General features: G+C 36.3%; 1 protein-coding gene across 2 annotated transcripts in view; it reads right to left on the bottom strand.

Moving 5' to 3' along the window:
- Positions 1 to 3,221: 3,221 nt before the first annotated feature.
- LOC125032543 (vacuolar fusion protein CCZ1 homolog) overlaps positions 3,222 to 12,500 on the bottom strand; it is an 11,157-nt gene continuing 1,878 nt past the window's right edge. Inside the window, exons 2-10 of one of the 2 annotated variants that reach the window (XM_047623737.1) lie at positions 12,323 to 12,420; positions 11,319 to 11,412; positions 10,999 to 11,205; positions 10,207 to 10,382; positions 9,635 to 9,778; positions 7,558 to 7,682; positions 6,604 to 6,871; positions 4,828 to 4,952; positions 3,222 to 4,496 (exon numbers count right to left, since the gene is read on the bottom strand). In XM_047623737.1, the coding sequence (XP_047479693.1) occupies positions 4,441 to 4,496; positions 4,828 to 4,952; positions 6,604 to 6,871; positions 7,558 to 7,682; positions 9,635 to 9,778; positions 10,207 to 10,382; positions 10,999 to 11,205; positions 11,319 to 11,412; positions 12,323 to 12,420 (1,293 nt within the window). In that variant the 3' untranslated portion in view covers positions 3,222 to 4,440. The remainder of the gene's footprint in view (positions 4,497 to 4,827; positions 4,953 to 6,603; positions 6,872 to 7,557; positions 7,683 to 9,634; positions 9,779 to 10,206; positions 10,383 to 10,998; positions 11,206 to 11,318; positions 11,413 to 12,322; positions 12,421 to 12,500) is intronic. The other variant, XM_047623738.1, reaches the window with a different exon arrangement.

Raw genomic sequence — 12,500 nt, 5'->3', positions numbered from 1 at the left:
CAGATTTAGGAAACTCAGGATAGTGTAACATTTATCACAAGTGACAAAATAAACGTTCACATTCGGACAGGGCCCATATGTAATTCCTGTACCAGCATCTTGAATTAATACTGAAAATCAAGAAATACGTTTCGAAAGGCAAAGAGGTTTGCGTTCTACTTTCAGCTTCCTCTTCCACATAAGGCAAAAGCCATAATCAGGCCAACCTTCACTTCCGTCGCTCTCTCTTTTCACAGTCAGCAGCTGCCAGGAAATGGCTGTCGCGTGATAGCACAATACAAAGCGCGAATCACCCGCAAAAATCCAAAATCCAGGATAAGAAGCCACGATGCGACCGTAGCAAGAGGCATCGGAGCTTGGCATCGGGATTCTGCCCTGCTTGTTCACGGACCGACGAGGCTTATTGTCCGAGGCGAATGCATTCATTTTACTGCTTGGTGTGGCCTTGTTGTACGTTTTGCCTTTTTATGTGGCTCCTCTCTATGTCTGACCGATATCATTATGCCACAGACACACACACCATATCTCTCTCTCTCTCTAAGCGCAGAATTAACTGCAGATAATTTGCTTCATTGATAAATGCATCAAGAGCCACCATTAGGGTTTGCAAAGACTCAGATAAAATAGGAACACTGTCAGCAAAGTCGAAGTTGGTAACCTTGATATTGTCCAGAGTTGCTTCACAGTGACTTTGGACATTATCTCTGCCCCTTATCCAGTTCAGGCAAGTGTTGAAAAAATGTTGGTGCTAGAACACCGCCTTGCCTCACTCCTGAACTAACAGGGAAGAAGCTCAACAGGCCCCCACCACACTTTACAGCGCTTTCAGTACTATATACAAGCTTGCTATTAATCCAACAATCATTGTTGGAATTGCTCTTAGTCTCAGGATCTCCCAGATTGATTCGTGATGCACGGTATCAAACGCCTTCTTGAGGTCAATGTAAGCTGTAAGCAGCCTCTGGTGCCTCAGCAAGTGGTGTCTGATGTCTCAGGAAGGATGAAAGCAAGAACCTAACCTGGTATACTGAGCAGTGCAATGCCTCGGTGATTGCTGCAGTCCCACCGATCCCCTTTTCCCTTCCAGAGAGGGATGACCACAACACCTCAGCAGGTCAGGGGGAATGGTACCAGTCTGCCAGATGGCAGCCAAGACAGCATGCAAGCCCCTTGCCATAGTTTCACCACTAGCCTTTAACATTTCAGCTGGGATGCCGCAGATACCCGCTGCTTTAACACTCTTCAGCTTGGAGATCACCTCCCCAACTTCAGTTAGGGAGGGTGGATCCCACTGATGGGTGGGTCCGGCAAAGGAATCACGACATTACCCACATTCAAGTTAACTGTTGGTGGATCAACCTGGTACAACTGCTTGAGGTACTCAGCCCAGCGCTCCCGAACTCCAACAGGATCCAAGACATTCTGGCCACTTACTGAGCAAACTGCAGTCGCCTGTGAGGAGGGCCTGGAGTTCAGCTTTCTCAGGGCTTGGTAGGCAGGACAAATGTCATTTACTAAGAAATGGACTTTGGCCTCCTCTGCAAGATTCCTGATAAAGGGTTCCTTGACCATTCTCAGCAGTGACTGGGTCCTGTAAACAGGGGTTACGATCCTCTGTCAATCAAGCCATGTAACAAACATTTGTGGCTTCCAGTGTTTCCTGCAAGACAAAATTTTGTGGATCTGGATCCTCCAGTGAGTGGTAATGAGGATGTGGTCAATCTCCTTGGCCACATTACCTACATTGTTATCCAACAATGCGTGTATGAGTGCAAGTATCAAGAACCAGAAAACCTGTTTCTAGGAACTCTCAGTCCCAGAGAAGAAGGCTATATTTACCACTGACACCAGCTCCTGAGCCATGAGGACTGACAGACATCATAGCCAGCTCAATCGCAGCCAGATACGTCATTGAAGCCACCCAGAACAATGCAAATATCTCACCGAAGACAGCTATCTGTAAAACATCAATTTTACATCAAGTTTACAAACATCAGTAAGAGCAATAACAGACATGAAGCCAAATGTAAGCTTCAGTCTCAATGCCATTCATTATACACTCATCGAACAAGGGTGGCCTCTACTACCAAGGGTTGAAGTCTGCTGGAGACACGTATGGCTACTCCCTGAAGATGGTGACCATCGTTGGACCCAACCAGTAATGAGTGTAGCCACCCATACTGATCATACTGCTACCGGATCTTCTTATAATACTAGAGGTGATGCCATCCTTTACTTTTTCTTGTCCATTTTTCAAGTGAGTCATGGTGAGCTTGCTGACACCCGGATATTAGAGAGGGATGTCCTAGAAGAATCCCTCTTGAAGACAACTGAGAATATCAAGACCAGTCAAGGCCCACGAAAAAGAAAATAGGGAGCTCCAGTGATAGTGAAGAGTAAGGCATCTACTTGGACATCAGGAAGCTGTATGCTTATGGAGGAGCAAGTCTTGGAATGGGTCGATGCTGATCTCTAGTGGTGAATAGTACTAGCTTTTGTATAATTTTTCCTGTATTTCTCTTGAATGCACTGACCTACCTGTTTATATGTGGTAAAGGATGCAGGCGTCTCCGTTTTTAAACTGCAGAGGGTGCTGGCCTCATAATATTTCATTGGCAGGTGCACATTCCTAGCTTAGCAACAAACTGAGCAAAGTCCCTTTCCTATTTGCCAAGTAAAGGGAGAGGTCTGCTAACAGAAGGAAGAATTGACATTATACCTCATTTATATAATGTGAATCTATATGAATAGATAACTTACATAATTTAATTTCTACAACCAGATATTCAAAGGTTCCACCATCATCTTATATAAATCAAGAGAACAAATGACTTCATGGTATTCATAAGGTTGAAAGCCAAGTGTTTATCTGGTAAAAAAAAAAAAAAAAAAACCTTTTAAAATGCACAAAACAAACATTTTACGCAGTTATTCCATACTATCATTATCATTAAAAAAAAAAAAAAAATCCTTTACACTATATATTACATCACACAGAGCATCACGCCACTGCTGCCATACTGAACACGTCCAAATGGTCTTTTCTGAGCTATGAATAACTAAACCATCTCATTGTCTCTTGTGCCTCTTGGAGATATTGTAGACAATGGAATAACAATTTCATTTGTATAAACTAACATGGTCTTAAATATTCCACTCATCTTCCTCCACTCGTTCAACACAGCGACCAAAGAGTTTGGATTTAAATTATTACTAACAAAGTTTCATTACTTTTTATTTTTATCCTATACATTAAAGTTGTAAAATCACAGCATATTCAAACAAAACATTTTAAAAATTCTTGCACTTGTATAAATCACCAGTACCAAGACCAGACGCAGTTTTACATATATGTACACCAATCTTTGTACATTTTACTGTATGGGCAGGCTGGTGGGTGGGTGGATGTGCATGTGGAGTGTGTGTTTGTTCACTGTTTGGCTTGGTTTGTGTTTACCATTGAAAATAAGTCTTAGGTATCTACAACAGGAGGAGGCGTATATCTGTGCCCTCGCAAGTCCATACCTGAAAGTGGTTCCTGTCTATTTATACGGACTTGCTATTATTTACAGTTTGGCAGCTGCCAAGATAACAAACATTTTTTTAATACTGTACTTACTGGAAAATTTTGTAATAAAACTATGATGCATAGATATGACCACAAAACTAGTGTTTTCTTGGTTATTATCTAACATTCTTTATTATTACTATTATCAAACATACTTTTAAAGATATTTTTCAGCCACTGAAAAGTTGTCAACCAATACATAAAAAAAAAAAAAAAAATCAATAATGTTACATCACTTTACACTACCATAATGTGAATAAATTCTTGCATAACTTAAAATCACATATCTGTACTCAGGATGAGTGAAAACTCAAATAAAAGAGCAAAAAGGCATACCACAAAAAATATAATAACCATATTCTATTGTACAAATTACAATAACATAAATCTCTGATTAGTGTGGTAACCTGATTTTACTTCAAAAATCTGGCATTTTATCCCTTTTTTCCTTTTTGATTATCATATCTATCAGAGGGGAAGTAAACTAACAAGATTAAATACATCAATATTACTAATTTCTAATCAATAAATACGTACTCTCATTTTCATTGCCTTGTTACTGAATAAAGAACTCGCATTCTCATATGAATCAACTGTTTTAACCCCAACAACTCCATTACTGCCTGACCTTGAGAATAATGTACAAAAAAGACTTACTATTTCATAGTAATCATAGATCTAAATGCCAATGTCCAGTTATCTTCCAGGAATAACTGCAGTAAACAGTAAACTTTGGCAACTGTGAGGACTCTTGACTAAGCGACTTGCAATCAGCGTGACCAGTGATCAATATGATCAAGGAATCAGAAGGCCCTTGAAGTCTGAGGTCCAAAGTCTCAGGAACCGACAACAAACGTAATCTGGATTCAGTATCATTCAACCATGAAGATGTTGCTGAAGTGAGACGAGCACATCCTGTTCACTTCATCTGAAACCCCAAAAATAATTCATTAAATTTGTGGACCAACTGTTTTCTGGATAAGAGTGATTATTCTCAAGAATATAGCTAACATAAAGATATTAGCAATTCATAACTAATAGAGTGCATGATGGCTAAACCTGGTAATAAGGTTGATTGGATTAAAGATCAATTCACAGTGGAATAACATTTACGAAAATACGCATGTTGTACACAAACATATGAAGTACACAGTACAAAAATAAAATTAATAAAACAACCCCTCCCCCCCTACATACACTTTCCAAAAGAAAGAAAGAAAGATGAAAACTTATTCAAACCGGCTACATTTTCACATTACCTGTGACTTCCACTAAGTTGGCATTTTTGTGACTCACGACAACATAAAATTCCCGTCCGTCTCCACATCGACCGACCACCCAGTGATCTTGGGAGGTTTTTACCACCAACTCTCCACTATTACACCTATAATGAAAAATATAGGTGTATAAATGAAAAAACAGAATCAGCTGTAAGACAAAGGAAAGATGTGGGAAATGTGTCTTCCAAAATGAAAAGCTTCCATACATAGTTCAGAAAAACACCATTTTGTTAAGAGGACATCAATAGAACTTCAGGAGAATTCAGGCCAGGAGAGAAAACAAGACTTTAATCTGATCACACAAAGATATGGAAAAAATTTAAGGTAAACGACTTCTGGCGTTTTCTGCCATGTTTATGATAATGATGTATAATAAAGACAAATAAGCAAGACAAAAAAAATTGTATTAGAGAAATGGTAATTACTTACCCTGGGTAACAGTCAATTGTTACAACTGTTGTATGGATTAGGATGATATCAGTAAGAACTTATAATGATGATGATGATGATAATAATAATAGTAATAGTAATGATAATAATAATAATAATAATAAAAAGAACAACAATAATTACAATAACAACAAAACAACAATAATTACAATAACAACAAAACAACAATAATAATTATAATAATAATAATAATAACAATAATAATGATGATGATGATGATGATGATAATGATAATGATAATGATGATGATAATGATAATAATAATGATGATGATAATGATGATGATAATGATGATGATAATGATGATGATAATGATAATGATAAAAAAAAAATAATAATAATAATAGCAATAGCAATAGCAATAACAATAACAATAAAAATATAAAATAAAATAATAATAATAATAGCAATAACAATAATAATAATAAAAAATAACAATAGCAATAATAACAACAACAACAATAATAATAATAATAATAATAATAATAATAATAATAATAATAATAATAATAATAACAACAATAATGATACTAATAATAATAATAATAATAATAATAATAATAATAATAATAATAATAATAGCAATAACAATAACAACAATAACAATAACGATAATAATAGCAAACACTTACCACGTAATCTATCCCTACATATGATCCACTCATTTAACAAGAACATAAAAGTGAAATTAAAAGGCAACAATACACAAGATGGAAGCAAAAATAAGGGGACTGTCTCTGTAAAATCAATAGGGACCGTTATTCTGGAAGTGAAAGAGAGGTAAAAAGAAAAAGAAAGAAAGAAAGAGAGAAGGAAAGATAGAAATAAATAAATAAATGAATGAATAAATAAATAAATAAATAAATAAATAAAAGAGAGAAAGAAAGAAAGAAAGAAAGAAAGAATAAGAAAGAAAAAAAGGAAAAAGAATAATAGAAAAAGGAGAAAAAAGGATAGAAAAAAAAAAGAATAAAAGAAAAAGGAGAAAAAAGAAGGATAGAAAGAAAAAAGAAAAAAAGGGGTCCTTCTCCTGGCACTGGGAAAAGGAGCAGGTGGATGTGGAAGCCATTTTAACCCTCTAATGGGAAACAAAGATAAAAGGAAGGAAACTGGAAAATTCCACTTTACCAAAAAATAAAAAGCCTTAGAAAAGAAAACGGGAGATTGATAGAAATAACTGGATTATTTTGTCTGCTTTTGTGACTGCCTCCTCAGTTCAGAATCAGACCAGGTCACAAAATGAATCTTTTTATTTTGAATGTCAGCATCATCCATTTACAATCTCGGACATTATCTTCTACTTACTTTTTTATGTCTGTGTGCATGTCAGCTATCGTCCGCATAACCTCCACAGGCACCGACAGGCTGGCACCGTGGACTGTGGTTTTTGTTGCAAGATTCATGTGATTGTGATAGACGTAGCGGAAGGAGCTGCTGCCTCCGCTGTCTGAGCTGGTCCCACTGCTGGATTTTTTGTTGATTTGTTCCCCGATATCACTAGCTAACTGTGAAACTTTGGCTTCTAAAACTCTGTCGATCTTTTCATATAACGACGGCGTTAATTTCTCGTTATCTGTATGGAGTGGAAAGAATTCACAATAAGTTTGGAGAAGTAAAACACCATTGTCTACCCTACAATCGCCAGATAAAATAATCTAGAGAATAGAATAAGTCATATATTTTTCTATAAATCTACACAAATGTTTGTTCTGCAGTGCTGGTGCACAATATCTATTTTGTGAAGAAACCTCCATTAATAGACATACTTCCATCACCAAAGACTATGAAAAATATGAATTATTTACCTAGGGGTTAAGCTTTGTTTTGATACTAGTTACTAGAAATGGGACTTAACCTCTTCCAGCTGGGCCATACCTATAGCATAGCCATCATGATAAACTGACTCATCATCATGAGTATGGCTATAGCTAGAGCAAGTTGAGCAGGAAGTTCTGCTAAACTCCAGGGCCAAATGGCAGGACGGTTGCCAGAAGTCACTGGAGTCAGTGACACCGAGAGATTTCTGATACCGCCATTGAGGGGTTAAGTCCTGTGACTATGTGATATATAAAAAATCAGCCACACAACAAGTTTGACATCACATAACTCCCATTTAAACTATCTTCCCAATGAAGTGTTTTCCTTTATAAAGACCATAAATAATATTAACAATAACCAAAAACATAATTCATATGATAATAACAACACTGACAGAAATGATAACTAAAATAATTTAAAAACTTCGAGACATGAAGATACCTGGTAAAGTGAGGCAGACGGTAGCTCCCGCAAGGGTGTATACTAACAAATGATATGGCTTGAGGTCTCCACTCTCGTTGTGTGCGTGGATCTGGATGCTAGGAGTTACACCAATGCCAACAAACCTAAGACACCAAAGCAAGAAATAAAATCATTTTAAATTTCATTCTCTTTACTTCACTTATAAATTTAGTGCAAGACTCTGAAGAATGACAACTGGGGAAATATAATGTATGATGCCTTAAACCACAAGATCTAAATAATATCAAAGAAGCTGGTTGATAAATGACTTTTAAGTATATAATTTAAATTATGAAAGAAAAATTATTACAATAAAGTTTAAGTTGGGCAAAATTTTGTGAGGAGGAAGAAAAGAAAGAAAAAGAAAAAACAAGTAATGTACACAAAATGAGTTTATAATTACTAAACAGCCAACAAATAAATCATGCCAACATCTATTCACTTTACATCAGTATCATCTATCATATAATTATGCTTTGATTTACTATCTTTTGAAGACATATTTCACAAACAAGTAAACAAGTAAATATGATAATACAGTTATAAGTTCAATTTCTGATTTCATTTTTTTCAAAGACTGTAATTTATAGCAGAAGAAAGAAAACAAAATGAGAATAAGAATAAGATTAATAAGGAAAGCAATATGAAAAGTGGAACCCTGTGTATCCAAAAGAACTAAAGAAGTCCTGTTCAGCAATTAAGCTTCTTTGCCACAAGAACGTTCCGCATCGCCCTTTGGCAGCAGAACAGCATATTCTTTAAAATGTATATAGTGTGCTAATTAGAGTGTGACTGAACAGGGAAAAATGTTACTGATGATATCATAATGCATAGTTAATATCACAATCATGCACTATTAAGATAAGTTTGTTAGTGATCAGGCTATTGAAAATCATGCGTCTGTACGTTAGTTTCATAAATAATTGTAGAACTCCTACTTGATATTCTGTCCGAGCCACTGAACACAAATCATTTTCAGTATCTATAACTTTTTGTCCTGTAATTTATATCTTAAGTACACATATACTCTGACTCATCATAAAACATGAAAATTCCTGAACGAAAACCCAAGATTCACTTTAAAAATTTTTAAAGCAAAATGCAAATGAAAAATTAATCTTCAATACTCTATATACTAAATACCAAATACCAAATATCTACAGAATAGCCACAAGATATAGCAGTATCTACAATTTTAACCACCATGCATGAGCACACACACAAACAAACTCACTAGTGTGGTAAAGTAATTCACAAAAGAATGACATATCTTATATGCCTCAAATCATGAAAGATAACTTTATTTCATAGTTATGACAATACTATCATAACAAACATCTTCATTTGTAAAACTACCAGAGTATTAAGGCCAGATATTACAAATTATGTGTTCATGAGCAATATATTAAGACAACACACAAAAAAATCACAATGACATAAATAATACTGTGCACTAGACAAATAACTATATAAGTGGCAGTGGTGGTGAACATATTTCAAGGATGGCATCTTACATATCCCTAAGATTACAGAAGATGTTTGTAATGGAAAAATCAGTATGATTTCAGTTCACCACATACATATAAGAATGATAAACTGACCATTATATTGTGAAAAGAATAATCTTGTGAAACACAAACCAAAATTTATATCTTTAAAATGTGCCCATGTGCAGTGCGCACATACACAAATGCACCCATTACTGCCTAGTAATTCATAAAACTGAATGTTTACACTTAAATAAAATCAAACTTTAAATCTAGTGTCCTTTGGTAACAGTTGTAGCCTACAACTGTTACTGAAGACAACAGGTTAAATGATCCACAACACACACATGCAGCATTGCTCCTTTAATTCTACAACCTTAAAAACTTACTTGATATTCTTGATAAATTTGAAATGCTGCAATTCGATTCACATTGCCTTCAAAAAAATTGATAATGCTAATAATGAAAAATGAAAAAAGAGAAAACAATGAATCCCGTGCTCCTGTCTTTCCACAAGTGCCATCTTGCCGGAAGCCTTCCCACCAACATGCACAACACACTACAAGTACCTGCAGCCTGGATCCCTGTACCTGGAGAGATAGCTGGAAGCTTTGGAGGGATGGCCTGCCGAGCTGCTACTCAGACACCCGGGCAGCAGCTGATTGTTCAGGTACTGGGAGAGAGATCGCAGGTCCTCCATCCCCAGACCACACCTGAGATGGCAGTTCATTATTAGTCTGAATAATTACAAAAAGAAGGACAGGCAGAAGGCTAAGGATGAGATAAGAAGGAGAAGAAGAAGGAGGAGAAAGAAAAGGAGAAAAATGAGAAGTAGGAAAAGAAGAAGAATGCAAACAAGAGAAGAGGATAGAGAAGGATATGAAGAAGGGCCAGAAGGAGAGGAGAAATATGAGGAAAAAAAAAAAAAAAAAAAAGTTGGCCGTGTCATGCGTATATATCACAAATTATATCAGTTAACCTTGAGGTCTCTATACAAACATCCACACTTCTTGGTAAGAAGAAGGAACTCAAAGTCCAAAGAATCTTAATAATAACAAATACAATAAAAATGAAAATAACTTGATCATCTGATCAAAACACTACAAGGTGCCAACTGGTAACACTTCTCCCCAGAACACACCAGACAACATGATTATTGTAAAAGAAAGCTGTGTGGCTGATGCTGGGGAAGGATCCCTGCAGGAGTGAGAGGCAGCAGTGGATCCTCAGGAATGTCTGTCTGTCAAGGGGAAGGAACGATACTCCCGACCACACGGAAAGGATGTCCCCTCCACTGACTTCCACCGAGGAGAGGTACTGAAAATGAGAAATTAAAAATAAAATTCTTCCTTAAACATTTGCCTCGTGTGTGTGTGTGTGTGTGTGTGTGTGTGTGTGTGTGTGTGTGTGTGTGTGTGTGTGTGTGTGTGTGTGTGTGTGTGTGTGTGTGTGTGTGTGTGTGTAGTTTTTTGTGAATTTTGTTACATACAGAAGGTTCCACATATGCTCAGCCACCAAGGATTTCTATCAGTAGACCCTAGAGTCCCCCATTCCTTGAATCTGTGGGAAAATGTGTTTTTCTTTCTAATACTCTTATTGTTGATACTGTTATTATTTTTATTGATATTATGATTATTAAATTGTTAATAGTATATTAATAACATTAAAGACAATAAAATAATAAAATTAAGCTTTCCAGAAAACAAGGAAAAGGGTAAACAGGTGAGATGGGTAGGACTAATAACTGACTCCTTGGTGACTAAACACTTGTAGAGCCATCTATGTACAAAGACAATAGATGAACTTATATTATGGTGGGCATGGTATGCATTCTTGAAATCCATGCTGATTGGGTTAATAATCATCATATTATCATCAAATACTTCTACTCATAAAAAATAATGCAATATAAAACACCAGAAAATATACATACACTGCTAAAGAAACTGTTTATTGTGGACTTCAGTGCCTGTAACCCTGAAGTTGTATGGACCCTGGTGAAGGATGCATGCTGAAGCGTGAAGGCACGGTACATGTTGACTAGACGTGCCCGCAGGACCACGTCTTGAACGCCCTCGCTCTGGTATTCCCGCACTGGCCCTGTGTCTCGCTTCTTTGTGATCCAGCCCACCGAGACTGTCTGAAGAAGTCGAAAAATGTAAATGTTTAGATAACTGATGGTTATCAAAGTCTGGTTTATGTAGCAGGGGATGAACACACACACATACACTCACACACATATATATAACATACCAAAACCATCCAGATGTTGGGTTCTGGCTGGTAAAAGGCTTGCCGAGTCTTCTGTGTGTGCACAGCCTCGCAGTCACCATCTTTCTTGAATGTACTGCAAGAGAAAGTATGTGACAACTGATGTAAAAAAAAGTCAAAACAACTACAATGGATGCTTTCTAATAAGAAGCTCAGGGGGTGTTGTTACCACTTTCAGTCTCTGGGTTAAAAGGCATAATATCTAGTCTCTCTGTCTGAAATTAAATTGCTTGGTTATTTTTTTTTTGTAAGAATATAAATGAAAGGAAATATCTATAACTATTTCACAATGGAACTTTCTTACCCATTACATCTGGCATCATAAAACTGCGCAAGACTAGGCATTAATCAACCAAGCAAATTTTCTTTACCTTTTCCATCTTATGTAATCCTTATACATACACTGAAGAGCTATGAGACTGAATACTCTCTTCTTTATTTACCAATTTACAAACTTGCACATACTAGTTTTTCCTTCATTGATCTTGGTATAGGGCAAGGCAACCCATACTTGTTAGTTCCTATTGCAAGTCACACTTACTTGCAGTTACATACCCTCTCTAGTTTACTAAATACTTGGTCTAAAATGTCAGGAATAACTCTGATGATAAGCCTTAAAGGTTTAGTTATTATAATAGTTTCCTCTCTTTGCTAACTTTAATTCTCTATGTTTTGTTACATAATACTAGTGTTTGGTTTGTCCCGTTTTACTCTGGCTTTTGAAATAGTTTCAGGAACCCATCTGTACAGTAGAGATGATGTCAGTGTATCAACCCAACAGATGTTCTCCCACAAGATGTTAACAAAATGCAAACTTATCATTACTGCCCCCCCCCCCCCCCCCATTATGCCATTGCTCTCATCTTTTGGTAATGTATATAGAGATTTATGGCTGGACAAAGGTATTTAAAAATGAAGAAGGAAGTAGATATATAAAATCTAATCAGTAAATAGCATAAATTGTTTTTATAATTAAGACAAAATACCTTGAATATCTGGTAATAGCTTCTGCCAGCCCAACATGCCGAACTTGTATGTCTATCTCGGTGGAACTTGGATGGTAAAATAATATTTTTTCATGCTCCTGAAAAAGATGGATCACTGTTAGTTCCCTCGTCATCACTTACAGACTCTTTTCACTTAATATGATAATCATATGGAACC

This window comes from Penaeus chinensis, chromosome 14 (assembly GCF_019202785.1).
Source record: "Penaeus chinensis breed Huanghai No. 1 chromosome 14, ASM1920278v2, whole genome shotgun sequence".
NCBI lineage: Eukaryota > Metazoa > Arthropoda > Malacostraca > Decapoda > Penaeidae > Penaeus > Penaeus chinensis.
The sequence above is the reverse complement of the archived record's forward strand: the minus strand, read 5'-3'. Positions and strand labels throughout refer to the sequence as shown.